Source organism: Nycticebus coucang, chromosome 16, assembly GCF_027406575.1.
Source record: "Nycticebus coucang isolate mNycCou1 chromosome 16, mNycCou1.pri, whole genome shotgun sequence".
Classification (NCBI taxonomy): domain Eukaryota; kingdom Metazoa; phylum Chordata; class Mammalia; order Primates; family Lorisidae; genus Nycticebus; species Nycticebus coucang.
In genome coordinates this window covers 3,019,422-3,041,374 of record NC_069795.1, presented here as the reverse complement: position 1 = coordinate 3,041,374, position 21,953 = coordinate 3,019,422, and the positions used below count along the sequence as shown (strand labels likewise).

The following is a 21,953-nucleotide window of genomic DNA, read 5'->3' as shown; positions in this document are numbered from 1 at the left end:
AGCCTGGGACAGACCCCTCTCCGAAGGCAGCTGCAGTTCTAGGCTACTGTGGGGCAACCCGGCACACTCCCAGAGGCCGGGGCAGAAGCTCTGTGGGATGCCACGTCCTTTCTAAGTACGTGAAGAGGAGCCACCTGACCCCAGAGAGGAGGAGACACCAGACAAGGAGCCTGTGGTCTCAGCCCACCCTCCTCCCAGCCCCTGAGCCTGGGCGCACCCTGGGGTACAGCTGCTAGGCCAGCCAGGCCCTTGGTGCTCCAGGTCAACAGATCAGCAGGGACAATCTAGCCGCAGGGGGTGAGGGCATCCGGGAATAACACCAAACACAATGCAGAGGTGGCTGGGCAGGACCGCGGACTCCAGGCCCAGGGGAGACAAGCAGTAGAGGACCCCATGGGAGCCTCGTCTGGGGCCCTCCTGTCAGCTCCCCCAGAGCCTCCCCCTCTGCTGGGGGCCCCACTGCCCAGCCCATGAGTCTGAGCAGGCCAAGACAAGGGTCTGTTGGCAGCCTGGACTCCTGGTGCTGGGAGGTGGAGCAGGCTCTGTGGCCCAGTCAGGGCCCAGCATGGCAGGAGTGAACCCCATGCTTCTGCAACCCCCTTGCTGTGTCCTCACATCCAGCCCCAGTGTCACCACAGGGGACATCACTGGGCCCAGATACAGGCCACCCACTCTTCCCTGTGCCAGGCCCCACTGTGGTTGGGTGGGCCAGGCCCTGTCCCCGGCTCTCCACCACCAGGAATGCCCCAGTGGCCAGCTTTCCTCAAGGACTGGCCAGTGCTACACCCTCCCCTGTGCCCAGCACCTGCCTACCTGTCCCATTTGGCAGGAGCAACCCCCCTGAGCCTTCCTCAGCCCCTAGCCCTGTGCCCCAGGAAGACGTCTACCCCTCCAGCCCATAGCAGCCCTGGGGATCCTCAGGGGACCCTGGAGCTGTTTCACAGGATTAAGCTTTGGGGCTTTCCGAAGCCAGCTCCGTTCACCCCATAGTCATAGGGAGGGTAGAAACAGAATCCCTTGGGTTCAGCAGGAACAGGCCACCCCAAGTCCCTGCTTGGGGCCAGCCTGCTGATACCTGGGACATATCCATCCTCCTCCCAGGGAAGTGCTCCAGTGTGAGCTTCTTGTTGCTGGAGCCTAGACCCCCCAAACCCCATACCCCACTCCCTCCGAGGCTCCAAGACCCTTCCAACCCCACACCCAACTCCCTCTGAGGCTCCAGGACCTCCCCAACCCCACTCCCTCTGAGGCTCTAAGACCCCTCCAACCCCATACCCCACTCCCTCCGAGGCTCTAAGACCCCTCCAACCCCACACCCAACTCCCTCTGAGGCTCTAAGACCCCTCCAACTCCACACCGCACTCCCTCTGAGGCTCTAAGACCCCTCCAACCCCACACCCCACTCCCTCTGAGGCTCCAAGACCTCCCCAACCCCACTCCCTCTGAGCCTCTAAGACTCCTCCAACCCCACACTCCACTCCCTCTGAGGCTCTAAGACCCCTCCAACCCCATACCCCACTCCCTCCAAGGCTCTAAGACCCCTCCAATCCCACACCCCACTCCCTCTGAGGCTCCAAGACCCCCCCCAACCCCACACCCCACTCCCTCCCAGGCTCGGGCTGTAAAGGCCTGTGGTAATTTCCTGGGCTTGTGGGGGCAGGAGCCCAGCAGGCAGGGTGTCCCCATCCCTGAGGGCTCTCCACTCTGCTGTCTGTTTCCCTCCATCTGCCTCTGTCTACCCAGTGAGGAGGATGTTTTTATTTAAAGCCGCCTCTACTCATAGCAGAAGTGTCTGCAGAAGTATGATGGTGTTTGGGCTGGAGGAGGGAGTCACTCCACAGGGAACATATTTCCTTTTTACAAAACCAGGGCCCCATGCATAGAGAGGGCCAGACAGCATCACTCAGTGGCTGAGAAGTAGAAAGGGGACTGTGGTTCCAGGGCCAAGACCACCGCCGTGCTCTGTGCTGCGGTCCTTTGATCTTCCTAAGCTGGAACTTGGATGTATCAAATTATTCCAAACTGGGCATTCAGTCTATCACAGTTCCCAGGGCCAGAGGTCCAACATCAAAATTCCAGCAGGGCCAGAAGACTGTTGCTGCCTCTTCCAGCCCCTGACAGCCCTGGGTGTCCTTGGCTTGTGGCCACATCACTCCAAACTCTGCCTCTGTTGTCGCATGTCCTTGTCCCCATGTGTCTGTGACTCTGTCCAAATTTCCATCTTCTCATAAGGACAACATCCACACTGGGCTCAGGGCCCACCTGCCCCAGCAGGGTCTCAGTTCACACGATTCAATCTATAAGGACCCTATTTCCAAATGAGGCCACCTTCGCTGGTTCCAAGGGTTAGGACTTGGATACAACTCGATCTGTATTACTTCCTTCTTAAAAAGAAAGGGAAAATGGAAACCCCCTCAGAAACGCTGAGACCTTCCTCCTACTAGGGCCTGCCACCAAGGCCACACTTTCAAGCAGAGTCTTTTGGGCACAGAGGAGTTAACGACACGCATTGCTGTGCCCGCAACTGTGGGGACAGACATCTGAGTACACAGCTCACAGAAAGATGGAGAAAGCTGGCCCTTGAGCTCAGGAAGTTGAACAGCAGGGGCTCAGGGCAAGGAGCTGCTCCAGGGGTCCTTGGGGGGTGGAAATGAGGCCAGGAGACCAGAAGTTTGGGGCAAGAGCCTCGCAACCCTGCAGGAGCTGGGAGGGACCCCTGGGATAGAGGTGAATCCCATGTGCAGAGCTGGCCCAGGTGAGTGCCAGGCCTGGATGAATGACTAGCCTCGGGCCTAGAGCAGGAAAGGGTATCTGGAGCTGTATCAGTCTCTAGAGTTGGAGAACCAGGAGGGACAGGTGGCTGTCACTGCAACTCTGCACTGGGCAACCCCCACAGCGCTATGGCATGGGGACCTTCAAAGTGAGCTCTGACCCAGCCTAACCCAGCCTGACCCACTCTGATAATGGCCCCCACGTGAGGTGATGACCAGCCTAACATCCCAGAGCCCAGGGTCTTCTTTCTTTTGGGTTGGCACTGCTGAGGCATTTGCTGGGAGGCGTGCCCAGACTCCATTCACAAAGGGTGGCTTGATCACAGCCTCCCTGCCGTTTCAGCCAGTGGGAACATCTATGCCACCACCCTTGGGGCCAACCTTGTGCCTGTGAGCCGTACACACCTCCTGGCCTCAGGTCCCTGGTCAGGGAGCCAGCCTACAGGGTGAGGCCTCCCTGGGCTCCGGTGGCCCCTAACCCCATCCCCTACCCCACTGAGGCCCATGGGGTGAGAGCACTTTGGATTCCAAGTGGTCGATGGCACATCATGCCTGTGAGAAGCGGTAATCACTGCCTGACTCAGGCAGAGATGTTGGGCTGTCATGCCTATTTCAGGAAAATTAATTATACCCCATGCTGAGAGGGAACTCGCCCATTAAATGTCTTAAACGCACCCACCCGGAATGCCAGAACACAGCCTGCCTGCCATTCTGGCCCAGGAGAGACTGGGCAGAGCCCCAGGGCCCTGGGAAACTGCACGGCTCCAGGCCCTTCCTGCTGGGCCCCCACCCCACCATCCCTCCACCAGTGATGCTAGAAACTGACTTCTGCCCAGGGAGTTCATTTCAAAAGCCAAGCCTCTGAACCAGCTCAGCGCCAGGACCCGGCCAGTCTTAGTTTGTCCTTGGGAGGCTCCACGCCACATGAGCTGACCAGTGCCTGCACGTGGCCAATCCTGCCTGGGCCCATTTGGATGACCAGCCGGGTCCCTTCCCGTCTCCCACATGTTCTTCAGGGTCTTCTGAGACACACAGCAGGCACGTCCAGGGGCTGACACGCCAGCGCAGGCCTCTGAGCCCGGGCCCCGCCCTTCCCCAGCAGAAGTCAACACACCGTGCTGTGAATACCACGGGTCACGCCTTACAACAGTAAACAAGGCAGCTCACGTCTGCCTGGGTCCCTCATGCCCCATTCTGCCTGAGCCTGCCCTGCTGTGTCCTCGGACACCCTGGGGTGAGTGCAGCCATGAGGCAGAAGGGTCGGCTGGGAGCAGGCCTGTAGCCCCGCCAGGCCGTACAGTCTGTGGGGAGGAGTTGGACTCCACCCACAGCTGATGGCTCCAGAAATCCTGTGTGAACAAGTCAAGTTCCACAGAAGGACCCAGCCCGGCCTTCATGCCAGGTTTGGAGTGAGCAAGGACCTGAATTCACTCGTCCTCACACTTTGTCACCACATCCATCAATTAAGGCTATTGCATTAGTTAATGGTTTGCAAACCTATGTTTTTGTTTACTTATAAAATAAATCTCACGTGAACACCATCTATAAAAGACGACAAAAGCCGATAGCGTCACAAAGCCCAGGGCCTCCCTGACCCTTACTATGGACAGGTAGTCATAGCCTGAGCCACAGGGCGTGGGGACACAGTGGAGTAATTAAAGCATAGCCAACCCAGAGAACAAAGGACAGACGACACAGCAGACAAGCAAGTGGTGGGCGGAGACACAGCTGAGCCGTCAATTACACTAAATGCCAAGTGGGCCAGATCACCAATCAGAAAACAGAGATGGTCAGACTGGTAGAAACCGGAGACCCACCGCACATGCCTGCCCTGGGCATGGAGGGTGCTGTCTGAAGAAAGGCACTTGACATATAAAGACGGCAAGGGCAGGGAGGTCCCAGAGCGGCACCAGACGCCGGCCAGAGAGCCAGGATGTCTGTGTTGACAAGGGAGACGTTAAGGAGCAACCCGTCACGGGGACGTGACAATTCTCCTGACACATGCATTGATCAACTCTTCAAAACACGCGGCTAAAACGGAGAGATCTGAAGACACAGACAAATCCACCAGCATAACCGGCAGCTTGGACACTCCTCTCTTGCTATGAACAGAAAAACAAGACAGAAAATCACTTGAACTAGAAGACTCAAGCACCAGCGTCGCCCTTCCCCCTCTCTCTCATGTCTCTGGAGGCCCCAGCACAGGCCCACCAAGCACCACCAAGGCGGCCGGGGTGGGGCCATAAAATGATCCCCATCATACCAAAGGGACTGACGTTACAAAACACGTTCTCTGACCACAGTAGGATTAAACGGGAAATTAGGAACGAAAAGATGCCTAAAAATGGGCAAGTAGTTGAGATTGAATGTTTCTAGTAAAATAGGAAACTGTTAAAGAACCCAGAAAACACAGCGGACTGAATGAAAATTTAAAAAGTAAGCTCCTACCGTCACAGCGTCTCAGGTGTAGCTGAAGCAGAGCTCACAGTGAAATTCTGGTTTTAAATGTTCATCTTAGAAAAGAAGATGTAGAACCAGTGAGCCAACCTTTTAGGAAGCTAAGAAGAAGAGCGAGTTAAACCCAAAGTAAGAAGAAAACAGTGACAATGAAGAGATGAGGTCAATGACAGAATCGGCAGCAACAGAGAGAGTCCGTGAGACCAAAGGGGAATCATCAAAAATTACAACGGATTTGTACACATCTAATCAAGAAAATGCAGAGAGGAAATGTAAATTTTCAACATCAGGAATGAACCAGAATGCATCAGTACTTATTCTACATAATAAAAGGATAATATGAGAATATTGCGAGCTTCAGACCAATACACCTGACAGTGTGATGGAATGAGTATGAAGGCCTTAAAAGGCACAAACTTCCACTCAGAAATGAGTCGAAAATCCAAATAGTTCTAAACCTATTAAAGAAATTGAATTTGGAATTTAAAACTTTCCCAAAAGAACACCCCAGCCCTAAATGTTTTCAGTGAGAATTCCATCAAGCATTTAAGAAAGAAACAAGGCCAATTCTACACAAATACAGACATTTCACACACTTTTTAGAAGTTGGCATCCTGATTCTAAAACTTATATGGAAATGAAAAGGATCAAGCAAAGCAAAATAATTCGGAGAAAAAAGAGCAGCATTAGAAGACTTATACTCTCTGATTTCATCAAGCTATAATAATAAAAATAGTAAGTGTCCTGAAGAGGACAGATCAACCAGACGCAAGAGTGTAGAAATAGACTTACATTTATGGGCCCTGATTTCTGACAAACACACCAAATTAATTCAGCAAGGACAAAGAATCTCTTCAAGAAATGGTGCTGCAACAACTAGTCTCTGAAGAAAAAACACACCTCAACCACTCTCCCAAACCTACACAAAACTAAACTCCCTGCGGACCACAGCTGTGCACACAAAAGCTACAAGTGTGAAGCCTCTGCCGGACCCCAGGAGGCCCTCCCAGCACCGGATGCAGATTTCTTTTTTTTTGCAGTTTTTTTGGCCGGGGCTGGGCTTGAACCCGCCACCCCCAGTATATCGGGCCGGTGCCCTACTCATTGAGCCACAGGTGCCGCCCCTGGATGCAGATTTCTTAGACAAGACATGAAAATTACAAGCCACAGGGGATGAAATGATAAAATGGACTTAACAACTGAAATCTGCAACTGTTCATGCTTCAAATGAAAGGCAAGCCACACACTGAGAGAAATACCCTCTCGTGTATTATGTGCACACGTGCAAATACATATGTGTGTGTACACGTACAAAAATATGTGTACATGTATGTACGAATACATGTATTATGTACACACATGAATACATTCACATGTACACACAAATACATGCGTGTACGCACACAAATACATGTATTATGCACACCCACGTAACAAAGGGACTTGAAGGCAGAATATGTGAACTCCTATGGCGCAAGAATTCAAACCACCCGATTAAAAATCGGCAAGGACTGACATAAACTTGAAGAATAGAATGGCTAATAAGCACATTAAAAGATGTGGAGGGTGCTCGGGAGGCTCCCACCTCACAGGTACAATGTAGAAGTATATGACACACCTCCATATACTTAACTACAACTCGGCTTTGCCTTACACACAAAAACATTGTAACCTAATCGTGTGTACCCTTGTATTAATCTGAAAAAAGAATTTTTTTTTTGAGACAGAGCCTCAAGCTGTCACCCTGGGTAGAGCGCTGTGGCATCACAGCTCACAGCAACCTCCAACTCCTGGGCTCAAGCGATTCTCCTGCCTCTGTCTCCCAAGTAGCTGGGACTACAGGCACCCGCCACAATGCTGGCTATTTTTTGGTTGCAGCTGTCATTGTTGTTTGGAGGGCCTGGGCTGAATTTGAACCCACCAGCTCAGGTGTATGTGGCTGGCTCCTTAGCTGCTTGAGCCACCGGCCCCGAGCCAATCTGAAATTTTTTTAAAAAGATGTTGAACACCACTCACTAGTTGTCAGGAAAACGCAGAATAAAAGCAGTGGGCTACCACTGCCGATTATCAGAATGGTCAAAATTTAACACGCTGATGACACCAGGTGCTGGTGGGGCTCTGGGTCAGCGGAACTCTCACACTTCCTGGGCAGGGGGATAATAAGTGCAGCTGCTCTGGAGGGCAGCTTGGCAGCTTTCTGTAAAGTCACCAGCTGCCCTGCCGCACCATCCGGCCTCTGCACCTCGACCTGTGTTACCCAAGAGGAATGAGACATGTGCACACAATGCTCACACACAGGCCTTGATAGCAGCAGCATTTGTAATGGCCCCACCCTGGAAACAGTCCATAAACCGGCTGTGGTCCCTCAACCGCCATGGCAGCCTCAGAGACAGGAAGGAATGCCGTAGCCACGCAGAGCAAGGCGAATCTTCACACATCATGCTGGATCCAAGTGCCAACCCCACTGAGCGTGGGCACGGGGTGGGTTCTATTGGTAGGAAACGCAGGCAAGGGTGTCCACAAGGACAAGCAGCAGGTCATCAGCTGCCGGCAAGGGCCCAGGGAGCTACCTGTGGTGACACAGGTCCAGACATTGTCCGACTCCCTAAGCTGCTGCTTAGGTCAGGTGCGTCGGATCACAGGCCTGAGAGGCTGCGTCGGAGCTGATTTTAATGGGCATGTTTTTCAGTGTCAGATTCTGTCTTCAAACCCTGCCTGGAATCGGGGACCCCAGGTTTTCCACTCAACCTCCTGCTAGACGTGGGCATACCTGGTGACTGAAGGAAGGTTCTGTCCCCTGAGGTGACACAAAAAACTCCTAAAGCCTCTGGGGAAACCCAGCTGCCTGGTGGCTTGGGCTTCATCCCACACATGGCTTTTTAGGGGACAGGAGGGACAGTATCCCCTTTCCTGTGACCTGGGCTTCCTGAATTCATTTTAAATCTTTTCTGTTTTTAACAGAAATCACATTCAAATAAATGAAATAATGATAATTAAAGAGGAGTTAGATTGAGACCCCAGCAGACCCCGATGAGGGGAACTGAACGTGCCTCGCCCCCATCCAGCCCTGCCTCCAGCCTGGGCTCCAGCCCCTTCTGCTTTTTGTCCTCACCTCGACATGTGCAGTAGCCTGAGAACCAGGCCCCAACGCCCCTGGGAGGACCCTCGGGAAATCTCCACACCTCGGGACCCTCTGCGCCCAAGACTGAAGCCCTCCCAGGATCCAAGGGCACGTCTCACCCAGCACCCATCCGGAGTACCCTGGTGTTACTCTGGAAAACAAAATGAGAGGCCAAGACTTTTCCTTCTGCCCCCAAACAAGTCAGTTCCTTTTAGTTCAGATTCGGTTCCTGCCCCCAAGTGAGATGAGCACATGTAGCAAAACGTGCCCTGCCTGGGACTTCCCGCAGGTCCCCCATGCGGGACTGTCGTTCTGCAAAGGGGCAGCCCTCTGCCCCAACACAGGAGCCAGTCCCGTTCCTGGACACCCAGTGAGACTCTTTCCAAAGTGAGGAACATGCTAATGTGCCGTCCTGTGTGTGCCCCTGAGACCTGCAGGCTCATCTTGGACAGCAGTCTGGTCAACCGACAGCTCTTCCCTGTGGACATTTGGTTCCGCTCTGGCCAAGGCTGACCCCTGAAGACACTGCTGCGTTCACTGCGCCAGCACCGTGCCAAGTATTTTGCATGCTAGTCATTCAGATGGCGAGTTAGGCCTCGCCCCGGAGCAGTGATGAGCCAGCCCCGTGGCTGGGCAGGAGCCTCCACCACTTCCTTGGCCTGTGCGATCTGCGCTGGTGGTCCCAGCACATGGCGGCCTCACGCTCACTAAGTGCAGCCTCAGCCAGCAGCTTCGGAGGAGCGGCTCTGCTCCTGCATGGCAGTGACAAGCACTGAGACAACTCCGAAACCAAGGAGATACCACTTCAGAGGCTGTGAAGGGTGCAGGGCAGAGCCAGGACACCTTTGTGTAAGTGGTGCCTCCCGTGCAGCAAGGCCCAGCCCCAAGTTCAGACCTTGTCACTGGCAATGGGACAGTGGGACAGTGTCCCATTCTCCTAACCATGGCTCCTGCCTGCTCTCCTCTGGAAGCTGTTACGCACTCACCGGGAGTCTTCCCTTGAAAAAACTTTTTTTTTTCCTTACTGTGGTAAAATACACATGACATAAAATTCACCATTTTCAGTGGCATTAACTAATCTACATTGGTGGTGGTCACCACCCAGCTCCAGAACTTTCTCCTCTTCTCTGAAACTCAGTCCCTGTGAAACAGACTCCCTGTCCCCTCCCAGCCCCTGGCCCCCCACTCTCGCCGTCTCCAGGGACCCCACACGAGTGGGAGTGGGCTAGAATAGTGTCTGACCTTTCGTTCCTGGCTTATTTCACTCAGCATAAAGCCCTCAAGGTTTATCCATGTCCTAGCAGATGAGGACAGGATTTCCTTCCTTTTTAAAGCTGGATAATATTCTATTGTGTACAGACCACATTTTCCTTACCCATTCACCTGCTGATGGCCGCTTGGGTTGCTTCTTGGTTTTAGCTGTGACTAGTGCTTCTGTGCACACTGGTGTGCAAATCCCTCTTCTAGACCCTGATATCAATTCTTTTTTTTTTTTTTTTTTTGTGGAGGTGCTGGGGAATGAGTTTCAATTCTTCTGGACCTATTCCATTAAGAGGAATCGCTGGGTCATGTGGTCATTCGGTTTAATTTTTAGGAATCTGCCACAGTTTTCCGTAGAAGCTGTACCACTTGACGTGCCCAGTGACAGCGCACAGGGGCCCAGCTGTGTAACAACCCTCTTACTGAGTGTGAGGAGGTCCAAAACTATTTTTTTTAATTAAAAATACTTGCCAAGAATCAAAATGGATAGAATTCTTTGTTCTTGTGAGCAGTGACAGTTGGCCCCATTGCTACAAGGTGGTAGAGACTATTAGGCCAGGAAGTAGTTTGGCTGGGAGAGTGGGATTCAGAGAACACCATGGGGAAGAGGTGTGCCTGGGCCCCGGCAGGAGAGAGCTGGCTGCACCTGGCCCAGGTGTCGGGACCTCGGTAACTCGGCTTTGGACGCTCTGACCACGGGGCCCCCTGTCACTACTGCTGGGTGGGGTCTGTCTACAGCTGGGACTGACGCACACCCGCTCCTTCACCGGAAACACCTGTGCCCTACAGGCTGGCCTCCTCAGGAAGCAGTTCCCAGAGATGAACCCAGGGAAAAGCCAAGGTTTTTTCCCCCACAAATATTTTATTTAAATATTAAATTAAAAAACATACATTAATCATTTGGCATACATTTCTCATGTTAACATAAGAAACAAAATAATTCAGTTATGGTAAAAAAAAAAAAAAAACCCTATGTACATCGAGTCAGATAGCGCAGTGTCCTCACATGGCCGCTGCGCTGAGAGTGCAGAGCGGCGTTGCTGAGACCCACAGGACACACATCACACACTCTTCAGAAACAAGACACAAAAACATGACTTCACTGTCCTCCAGAAGAGGTTCTACAGCAATGAGGAGAAACACGAACCACTGTGAAAGTAAAGTGCTCGTAGTTGCTTCAAAGAGGAAGCACGCGGTGGCTGCGGGGCCTTTGATCTGCGCGTTAGAACAGACAGACGGCAAAGGGGGCATCTCGTGTTGAAGGCTGCGACATCTTCCCAAGTGAGCAGGAGCCTGTGGACTTTCCTCTGTGGCCAGGCACCAGGCGGCCGCCTCCAGACAGCCCCTCGCCCCATGTGAGACAGTCACAGGAGAGCAGCAGGGATGGAGTAGCGAGCTCACCGATGGCAGGCAGGGCCCAGACCATCTGCTGGGCACTGACCGCATGGACACGGACGCCACGTGCCAGCCTTCTGCCACCTACCCTCAAGTAACTGGGTCAATCTTTGGCTTTTAAAAATACCCACTTTCCCCCCTTTCCTAATGACCTCTGTTTAATACTGCAGGTTGTGAGAAGCCAAAGTAAGCTGAAGGCACCTGGGGTAGGTAGAGGGACGGGAGCTTGAGACAGCGAGTGGGGAGCAGCAAGTTTCCTTTGTTGCATTCAAGAAGCTTCTAACTGCCAGAACCACCACCTGAGTCCCCTGCCTAAGGTGAGCCCAAACCTGTCCGGTCAGGGCCGCCCTTCCTGCCACCTCCGCCCAGCACTGAGGGACAGCAGGCCCCGTGGCCCCTCCTGTGGCACAAACCTGCTGCTGCTGGGGACGCTTCCTAACATGACCCAGGGAAGCTTCAACCAGGAACACAAAGGTGTGGTACAAAATATAAAAAATAAGTAGTGTATATTTATCCCTGTTTATATACAGATACAGTATTTGCTCTTAAAAAAAAAAATGCTATAAAACACTGACTAAACCTCTCCTTTCACCTTCCTGGAAAAAAAGCCCAGCAACACGAGTCCAGCCTGGGTCTGGGGTTCTTTCTGTCCCCTCCCCTGGGAAGGGCCAGTGAGCCCAGCTCCCACAGCCTCGTCCAGTCGCAGCCTACCAACACTGCACGGTTGCACTCAAGTCAGGCCTTCTTGTTGGACCCTGATAGTGAAATGCATAAAAACTTCATTAGCAGCGGAGACGAGAGCGGGCGCAGCAGGAAGAAACTCCTCCTTGACATCCTGACAGCGCTGAGGGCTCTGGGCAAGGGACCCCTCCCCACTTTTAGGTTCTTCCTGTGGTTCCTCCAAAGAATCCTGGAAAACTGACTCTTGGGCAGTTTATAAAACTTCTCATGTAAAATAAAAAAACCTGTCCTCTGGGTTCTCATTTCCGGGGAGAGAATCCAAAGAACTGCTTGATTAATTCGCCTGGGCTAGCCATTTAGAGCTGTTTCAAAATTGATACATAAAAGCAAAAAGTTCACAGTTTCATTATAGCATAAATGTTTCAAGAAGCAGATTAACTGTTACCTAAAAACAGGATAGTAATCAACACACACACACACACACACACACACACACACACACGATGGCCTGCCTAGGTAATCCAATCACCACCCCAGGAAGCCATGGACGAGGAGCTGAGGTCCCTCTGCCAGCTGGCTCCTCCTGTCCCATCACTCCATCTGTACAGCGGTGCTGGTCAGACACCGTCTGGCACCCTACTCCTCCCTCCTACACACCCGCCTGCACAGCACACCCTAGATTATTATTTTTCTTCAGAAAGTTTCTAGTCTACTCATAGTTGAGGTCACTCAGTGCAAGAAAAAAATAAAACAAAAAATAAACTGAAAAGCCAAAACACCTAACGTATTGCTTGTTTCGCTTCTAGAAAGTTCTTGGCTTTGAGTCCAATAACATCTTCATATACTCTAAAGTTATTGCTTGGAAGAGTCAGTCTCCACACTCGAGGACAAGGGTGGAGGCCCTCACTGCACCAAGACGAACGTCCCCAGCTGGCAAGAGGTCAGGTCCTCCATCTCACAGTCCCCCTGTGGCAGTCCTGTGGGGTCATAGCCTGGAGCCAGCATGGCCAGGTGCGGTGGTGGGGGCATGGTGGGGAGGGCCGTTGGGTGGGCACTGATGTGTAGGTGGGTGTCAAGCAGCCGTGCCGCTGAGGCCACCGGAGAGATGCTGGCCTGGAGAAGGGGAGGTGGCAGCAGCGGGAGCCCCACTGTGAGGAGAGCACTGGGGAGCGGAGTGGCCCCAGAACCATCGCAGGGACCGAGCATGTACGGCTGTGGGGCCTGCTGGCAGGTGTGCAGGGTGGCCGTGTGGTGCTGTAACTGGAGCAGCCTGCAAGGACAGGAGGACAGGATGGGTTACTCAGCTGGCTCTGTGTTCTAAGCCTTGCAGGTGCTATCAGGTTTCCAGGTGGCCTGCATCACAGGGCCCGCCCGCCCCATGGAACTGCTGGCAGGACCAACGAGGGCTGCAGTCCATGACTAATCCCTGAGCAATTCCAGCCCTTCCGTCCACACCTCGCTTCTCCAGCATCTCAGACGCCAGCCAGACTTGTTCTCAATCACTGCCACGGCCACCCTTTCTGGGCCTCCCCAAACCAGCCCTGCCTGCTGCCACCTCCGTCTCGTCCCAGCCTCACACACCTGCCCAGACCGGGGACAGGAGGAGGGAGCACCTACGAGAGGCGGCCACCTCAGGGCCAGTGCGTACCTCTGCTGCTGCAGCACCTCCTCCAGCAGGCTCCGGCCCTCTCGGCTGCTGGCTGCGCTGTTGTGCAGGCCTGGGCTCTGTGCGGGAGGGTGGAAGGGGCTCAGGCCTCCCCTGGTGGCCCGGCTGGAGGGTGACTGGCATACCTGGCGAGCCAGCCCCTTGATCTTGTTCAGCCCCAGAAACCCTTTGGTCCTTGTGGTCTTCCTCAGCTGTTGCCGAAAGGCCTTCAGCCCTGTTGGGGGGCAAAGTCAGGTGGTCGGCACCTCCGTCCCCAGCTCAGGATGGATGGCCCTTGGTCTACAGGGGTTTCCTACCTTGGGAAGGAGTCAGGGAAGGATGGGGTTGCACACAGGTCTGGGTACGTCTGGCTCCTGAGCCCTAGGCATGGGTGGGCATGCACATGGGTCCCCCCTCAACTCCATCCCTCCAATTCAGGAAGTGTGGCCCTGCACAGACATGTCCGCTACACTAGACGTGTCCTCTACACTTCTAGAAGCAGCCAACAGAGGCCGTTGGTTCAAAGCCCGGTTCTGAGTCCATCCCAAAAACCAGGACACCAAAGCCAGGTCAGCAACTCCAGCTGCTCGGGACACTGCAAGTCCCACCTGGGCCTGGTAGAGGATGGGGGATGTCATCTGCCATTAAGAAAAAGTGACCTGCTGCCAGGGACAGCCATCCCCTGGGGAAGGTGGCAGTGAGTGTGGAAGGAACAAGGCTCACCCTGAGTCAGTGAGGTGTCCGATGCCCTCCGACCCTCCTGGAAGCTGACCGGGAGCAGGGCGGCTCCTCCCAGGCCCCCCTGAGCCTGCAGCACAGGGGTGGCAGACTGCGACCCCAGGAACGGTGAGGCCAGTCTAACTGGGGAGCAGGTGCCTAGAAGCCCCTGAGCGACCAGGTCGCCACCGAACCCTGTAGGGCCTTCACTGGCAGAGAAGGTGGGACAGCTGTCGGAGCTGGCTCCTTCTGCCGGACTTGCTACGGCGGAGGGGGAAACGATGATGCCTGTGGAGGAACACGCACTCCTGAGGGAGGCTCCTCACTCCCAAGGCTGGGCAGTTAGGAGCACTGACTCTGTGGCAGAGGGACAAGCCCTCCTAGGCCTTGGCCAGCTCAGTGCAACCCGCTACTGATACAGACCCAGTAGCTGTACTGGCTGTCCCCTTTCCTCTCAACCAGGATGGAAAAAGGACACTTACTAAAAGCTCCAGCCCATGTGTCCCCAAAGGCAAGCCACCATGGGGGTGCAGGTGATAGGTCATCAGTTCATCAGTGAACCTCAGACCTCAGGACACAGAAGAGGCCCAGGGCTAAAGACTTGCTCTCCCAGTGCCTGGAGGTGGCCCAGGGTGCACCCTGCTGTAGGACAAAGTCCACTGTCTCCTCAACCAAAATGATTCCACACAGGGCCTCAGTGTCAACCATGTAGTCTCAGGGACTGAAGCAAATAGTAAATCCCGAGGTTCTAAATAGAAGAGGCCTCCAAGCAAGGAAGGTCTGTGCTACGTTAGTCCACCACAGCCATTACCAGGAGACCACCCAAGTGTCTCCAAGGGCCCCCAGGGATACTTACACGGAGGAGTGAGTGGGGAGAAGCGGGCGGAGACCTCTGCCAGGGTGTGTCGCCGGCCCGTGCTGCTGGGCAGGGGCTCCTGGGTCTCCTGATCCTCCTCCAGCCCTGGGTCCTGCCTGGCCTCCTCGCTGATGGCCGTGTCCAGCAGGCTGCTGGGGGAGACTGGGCGGTGCCGGAACACTCCGTTGCAGTTGGTGTCCACTGGGAAGAACAAGGGCTGCAGCAGAGACAAACAAGTGACTTCCTGGGGTCCCTGGGGTCCAGGCACGTGGGGGGTGGCACTGCAGGGAAGGAGGTGGGCCCTCCTCAGGCCTGGCGTGGGGCTCACATACCTGGAGTGAGCTGTGGAGGTCACAGTCCATCTCAGCCTGCAGGACGGACTGTGCCAAGGTCTGGGGCTGTGGGCACAGCAGGGTGGCACGGAGAGGGTCAGCAGGTAGCCCTTCCTGAGGCACCTACGCGGACAGGAAAAGATGCCATCAGCTGGGCCAGGCTGGGCTCAGGGCTGTGCTTGGCTACTGGCCCGAGGATGAGTTAGGGAACCAGTGGCTACTGGTGGGGACTGACCCACAGCAGAGCTGCAGGCACCCCTTCCCCTTGCCGCCCACACGGGCCCCACCACACACTCACAAGGGCTCAGTCTCAGTCTCGCTCAGAGGACACAACCCAAGGTGAAACTGGGAAGAGATGCCTCCACCCTCACCTCAAAACCACTGAGGTCAGAGCTCCTGGGCCGGTGCTGCCTGGCAGGCCCGGGGTGAGTGCCCTGGGTGCTCCGATACTCCTGGAGTCGCTCCAGCAGGAGGAAATAAATGGCAGCAAAGTGGTTATAGCTGCGGTTCTGCAACGACTAGAGAGGCAGAGAGAAGCAGAGATTGAAGAGAGGGTAGTCACCACAGCCCCTTATGAAACTGTCCCCAGGTCACTTCTGGGTGGCTGAAAATATCCCTCAGCAGTGTGGACAAGTGGCCCATGCATGAGCCCATGCTTCCATTTTAACTCAGAGGGTGAGCCCCTGCCTCTCCTGATAAAGCCACCCAACACCTGTCCTGGTGCGTGGCCTGAAGAAGGCTGGGGGCAGGCACAAGCGCAGCACGCACCTCCACGGTCCTCTGCCGGTCAATGCCCAGGCTCTGCATGATGCCCAGCACCTGCTCGTCAGGCTCGCCCAGGGTGGAGCTGCAGCTGTGTGCAGGGGAGGCGAGGGAGGCCTGCCGCAGCAGGGCAGGGTCCGCCTGCATCCACCGGTGCTGCCGGATCTGGGCGATGGTGATGCGCTTGGCGGGGTCCACCACTAGCATGCGGCGGATCAGGGTCTCGCAGTCTAGGGAGGTGACAAAGACTGAGCCCCACGGCCGGGCCTGCGCACGTTTCCATCCACCACCCCACCTGGGCCAACGTATAAGTGACTGTCCCCAGGAACTCAAGGCCGGGGGCACTAGCCTGCACCATGGGCTCAGACCTACCACCCAAGGAAAGCCACCAGCTGAGGCTCAGGCCCCAGGAGGCCGAGCTTGGTCTTCTAAATGTCTGCCAGGCAGAGCCGTGAAGACACCCCCATTCTGCCGTGACACACACGTGAGTGGGTAAATGGGTCAAACAAGCAGTGTGTGTGGTGGCCACTGGGCCAGCAGTGCCTGCGGTGTGGACACTGCTCACCTACCTTGGGACATGAAGAAGGGGATGCGGAACCGGCCCTCCAGCACCCGCTGTCTCAGAGTCGGGAGGTTGGGCCCGTCAAAGGGGAGGGAGCCACAGACGAGGACGTACAGCACGACGCCAAGGCTCTGTTAAGGACCAAGGCCCAGGTCAGCACCCAGAGCCCTCCCCAGGATGGGGCCTCCCTGCCAGCCATGTGAGCTCAGTCTTACCCAGACATCCAGCTGGGGGCCTTCGTACTCCTTCCCCTCAAAGACTTCCGGGGCTGCATATGGAGGGCTCCCACACCACGTGGAGAGAGGCTCTCCTGGCTTGTAGAAATTCCCAAATCCAAAATCTAAGAGGCAAGGAAACAGAAAGATAAAGTTACACCAGAAACAGCAAGGGCTGCGGTTTCAAGGGTTGCGCACAAAAAGCTCCAGGCCCTGGCTGTAAGTGCCCCTTGCACCCGGGGCACGGCAGCGCTCTCGGATGGCCTCCTTGCCTGCCAACTTGATGTCCATGTTGCCGTCCAGCAGCAGGTTCTCTGTCTTGAGGTCACGGTGAACAATGTGGTGGCTGTGGCAGTACTCCACGGCTGACAGAATCTGCCAGAATGTCTTCCTCGCTTCATGCTCACTCAGGTGCCCGTTGGAAGTTAAATAATCTGAAGAGCAACAAAAGGAAACTGTGTCCCCAAATGCAAAGTCTGTAGAAAGTGAGGCCGTGTGAGCCCAACACCCCCCGGGCAGATCGGGGTCATCAGCATCATTTGTTTTTAGCAGATATTAAAAATAACCGTGACTTACCAAACATTTCTCCATTTTTTGCAAATTCAGTAACAATGTAAAGCATATCCTTTGTTTCCATAACCTAAAAAAAAATAAAGACCTAACATTCGACCACAAGAAAAAGGAACACACAAATGGTGTAAATAATCCACTTGAACCCTGGTAAATTTTTAACTTCTCTAAGACAAGTACATTCATCACGTAAAAAAAGGAAAAAAAGAGAAACCTCTGCAATAAAACAAATAAAGGGGATTCCTACTCAGAAAGAGAGCTGCACAAAATTAGAGTTCTTCACTAACTTGCTTGCCTATCCTGAGAGTAAGTCTTTGCTCTCACAAAAGGCTAAACAGAGGAGAATTTCCCTGTACCACCGTATCTAACAGCTTGCCCTGCAATCCCTTGGTGGGCTGCAAGATGCAGATGTCAAAGAGACTGGTAGCGTTCTGCTGGACTTTCTTCTACAAGCCTAGTAGGCAACAGATGATACCAGCCAAAGGACAGGGCAAAGTGAGTGATAGATAACACACACGCCATTCCCACTCGCTTTATCAACAAGATAAATTAGACCATAAGAAGCCTGCTTTGCCCGGTAAGCTGTGCCAGCCTGTTCAGCGTATAGCAAATACAACAGCCAGTGTCAATATAACCCTTAAAAATTCATTCATTAACAATTTCATTTCACTTAAAGAGAGATTTAATACATAATTCATGTCTATATTTTAAAATACTGTGGAAAAAGATTTCTGTGGGTTCAAAATACAGAGTTATTCCTTCTAAAAGGCACTTCAAAGACAACTGCTTTGAGCTGTAGATCTAATAACAAAAGTTTCTTTAAGATTTGAGTAGTTTGGCTAGAATTTCAACTGCCCCTGCCCCTAAATTCGGGGCAGAATGACACACAGGAAGACCACTTATCCCTCTCCCTAGTCAAAAAACGGGAGAAGGAAAAGGAGGGTTCTAAAGGGAAGAGGGACACCTCTCAGCAGGGTACGAGGCCCAGGCCAGCTGGATGAAAACGAGACACCAGCGTCTTCAAAACCAGTGGAATAAAAATCATGGCTATGCTACCAAAGTCTATCGTCTCCAGACAGTTAAAGACACAGCAGCAATAAGAAAATTCATCTCCAGAAAAGACCTCAGTATCCATCACACCAGCAGCGTCCGTAACTGAGCTAAACCGACACAATGGCCAAGAAGAAAGGAAGGTACCAACACGAGGGCTCAGCCCTTCAGGAAAGTTCAAAACAAGACCAGCTCAGCCCACTCCCGAGGCACGCAGCACAGGGAGTGACATCAGCACCCTGGAGGAACCGTCTTATCTTGGCACACAACTTGAAAATGACAACAGAACAAAACAAGAATCCCAGGTGCACATGGCATGAGTCCTGTCGTGAAGCCCAAGTGCCAACACCGCTACCTTAATTTTAGTTGAGTAGAGTCTTTTGGGGGGTAACTTCAAATCATAATTTTCTCTCCTTGCTGTCCCAAGTGCCACACACACACAACATCAGATTCATATGGTGCGTGATGAGAGGGATTCATATCTAACACTGCTGGATGAAATATTGAGCATCTGCAAAGAGTTTATTCTTCTGCAAGAAGGCTTGATTTCATCTTTGCAAAAATGGTCATTTACCTCTAGGGAGGTAGGTAAGAGACTGCTTTACTGTTCTAGTTAAATTAGTACTCCTTTCCCAAAGACACAATTTATCAATTTAACTTGTGAACAAAAATAAAGTCACAAAATAAACCAACAGACAGACAGGGTGAGGCATGTTCCTAATGTGGACTGTATGACAAGTTTCTGCTCTTACTATGGCAGAAGTATTTTCATCTCTCCAACCTTCCTGGAAGAGATTAAGTAGGGTAGACAAATGCTCACTAGTGCCTTTGAAAAGATAAATTAACGAAAACTGGTACAAGCAGCTGGCTTTAAAGCTTAATAAATATCTGCAAAGGCTGGAGTTTCTCCTTTCACTCAATTTGTCCTGCCTGACCTGTGGCGGTGCCGTAGCTGTGGTTAATTGTTTTCACAGTAAAGCAAATTTAACATCAGATCTCTACACATTTAAAATGGCAACAAGTTAGAATACTAAATACAATTTTAATGAATCAAATCTCTATCATGATCCAAAAGCAAGAAATAATTGTAAACGCATCAGCACAGCTTACAAAAATCAATCTATCTACCTTATATAACCAACTTCCTGACTCCCACACACCCCCCATAGAGGGGGCAACCTTCAGAAATTTCAGGCTTATGTTGCTGAAAATTAAAAATAATACAGTTGTAATGGCGCAAGGCGAACCTGAGCCCTTACCTGGTAAAGCTTTATGATATGAGGATGATTCAGAAGCTTCATGAGCTGAACCTCACGATATATTTTCTCCAAATTGCTTGAATCTAATCGTGTTTTATCGATTATTTTTATTGCAACCTACAGATTTTAAAGAGAAAAGGATATTTTGTTTTTAAAAAGAACCCTCACTTAACCTATTTTTACACAACTCATTTTACTTTATGCCTCCAAAATACCACAAAAAGTTAGGGAGAAAATAACCAAAATAACCACTAAGATTACTTAAAACAATAAAAGTTAAGTGTCTTAAGTATTTACAGGTTCACTTTACAGGGCTTTAAGTTTGAATCCATGAACCACTGCACTCCTGGGTTTTTTTCTTTTGGTCATTCTCCTCTTTGCTGTCTCCTAATATTTACACAAATTATGTAGAAACGTAACAGAAAGCAGCATCTTCTTTACCAAACTAAAAACTGTCACTCCGACATTTAACCCTACAAGCGCTTGTCCCGGAGGGTCCGCCCAGTCCCCAACCCGGGCCTCGGAGGAGGCCTGGCCGCGCTCCAGCCCGGCGACCCACACACCTGCGTTTTAGTGACTCTGTGCCGCGCCAGCTTCACGACGGCGAAATTGCCTTTGCCCAGGGTCCGCTCCACGTCGTAGAAGCCCACCCGGAGAGGCTTCTGCGGGCCCTGGCCCGAGCCCGCGGGGGCCGCGCTGAACTCGGACATGATCACCATGGCTCCGGGCTGCACCTGTGGGCCGCCCCGGGAGCGCGGTCAGCGCCTGATCAGCCCCGGACGCCGCCTGCGGACCCTTAACCCCCCCGGGACGTGCGGACCCGCTCCCACACCTGTCGCCAGCGCTCGGTTCCTCGCCACCTGCTCCGGACCCCTGTGGCCCGTGGGGCGTTAAGGACCCGCGGCCTCGGAACCTCCCCGCCCCGGGAATGCCCTCTCCCGCACCCGTCCCCGCCGTCCACGGTCGGATCCATCCCATCCCAGGACCTTCCCCACCCCCCGCCGGCGCTGTCATCGGCTTCCTCTCGACTTCGGACCCTCCAGCCCACAGGGCGCGCGGACTCGCTCCCACACCCGCCCCCCGCAACAAAGGGAGACGGGTGGGCCGGGAGGCCGGCGTCCCAGCCCGCGACCCCCGCGCGCGCGCACCTGCGGGCCCGCCAGGGGACCCCAGCGGCGCCGATCGTAAACCAAGCCCCCTCCCGGCCGCCCGCTCGGAACCCCGCGGCGGCCACCTCCGCCCGCCCGGCGCCCGGCGCGCAGCGGCCGCCTCACCTTCTCCGCCCTCGGAGCGCCCGGCCCAAGACGCCGCTGGCCCCGCGGCCCCTGCCGTCCGCTCGGCCACTCGCGCTGCTCGGGCGCCTCCCGCTCGGGCCACCGCGCCGCCGCCACTGCCGCCGCCGCCCGGGCCGCGCCGCATGTCAGCCCCGGCCGCCGCTCTGCCGCACGCGGCGCGCCCGCCCCGCCCCGGCCCGCCCCCCGCAGGCCCCGCCCCGGGCCCGCCCAAGCCCCGCCCCCGCGGGCCGATCCGTCCCATTGACGTCACTTTGACGCCAGAGCGACGCGGCCGAGCGCTGGCCCGGGCGGGCGGGAGATCGGGCGGTTGCCAAGAGACTGGCGGCTCTGACGCGCGCTCCGGTGAGGCCGTCGCCCTGGCGACCGCGGGCGGTGACGTCAGGGGCGCTGGCCGCGCGGGCCCGCCGCCCGCGCCCCTCCGGGCGCCCCCTGCCGGCCCCCAGCGTGGCGCCCCCGCCCGCCCACCCGCTTTGACGCGCGGACGCGCGGGTCAGGGCCCGGGACGCCTCTGCTCGTCTCTCTGGGCGGGGGCGCGGCGCCTGCTGCCTCGCCGGCCGCTCCCGCGGCCCCACCTGTGCTCGGGTCACCGCCCGGGGCCTCCAGGGTGGGCCGGGCTGCGCAGAGCCTGCTTGCGCGGAGCTGGCTTTGCGGTGCAGCGGCCCCAGGAGCCCCGGGATGGTCTGGGAGTGCAGGCGCCGACAGAAGTCAGTCCCTCGTTCTCTAAGTCTCCGGTTTTCAGCGGTCAGAAACGTAACCCGGAGCCCAGCCACGCCTCAGAGGTCCCCGGGCAGCCCGGCCAGTACCGGTCCCCTCTGGCTCCTCCGGGAGCTTGGGCCGGTGTCTGCAGACGCCCCGGGCCTCACCCGGGCCAGGCCGGTGGTCTGCGGGACTGGTCGGTTAACCTGGTGCCCCAGCCCACCCTGCGGGCTCCTGAGGACGGGAGATCGGGGAGGACCGAGGCGGCCAGCGCGCCCCGCGCAGGTCCGGGCGGCCGCTCTCATTTTC

General features: G+C 54.7%; 1 protein-coding gene across 1 annotated transcript; it reads right to left on the bottom strand.

Annotated features, from left to right (window-relative positions):
• Positions 1 to 10,461: 10,461 nt before the first annotated feature.
• On the bottom strand, positions 10,462 to 21,085 carry SIK1 (salt inducible kinase 1). The gene is made up of 14 exons (XM_053565490.1): positions 20,928 to 21,085; positions 20,217 to 20,387; positions 19,654 to 19,770; positions 17,351 to 17,414; positions 17,047 to 17,208; positions 16,775 to 16,899; positions 16,567 to 16,690; positions 16,004 to 16,227; positions 15,607 to 15,753; positions 15,236 to 15,358; positions 14,904 to 15,120; positions 14,054 to 14,335; positions 13,334 to 13,565; positions 10,462 to 12,955 (listed from the first exon to the last, which is right to left on the bottom strand). Exons 2-14 carry the CDS (start codon positions 20,370 to 20,372, stop codon positions 12,589 to 12,591), a joined length of 2,340 nt encoding a protein of 779 aa, XP_053421465.1. The 5' UTR covers positions 20,373 to 20,387; positions 20,928 to 21,085; the 3' UTR covers positions 10,462 to 12,588.
• Between the last annotated feature and the right edge of the window lie 868 nt (positions 21,086 to 21,953).

Coding starts and splice junctions, on each gene's coding strand:
- SIK1 (XM_053565490.1), bottom strand. CDS start 20,372: ATGGTGATCATGTCCGAGTTCAGCGCGGCCCCCGCGGGCTCGGGCCAG. Junction 16,228..16,566: donor CCCCTTCTTCATGTCCCAAG/GTAGGTGAGCAG, acceptor TCACCTCCCTAG/ACTGCGAGACCCTGATCCGC. Junction 12,956..13,333: donor GAGGTGCTGCAGCAGCAGAG/GTACGCACTGGC, acceptor CTGTCCTTGCAG/GCTGCTCCAGTTACAGCACC.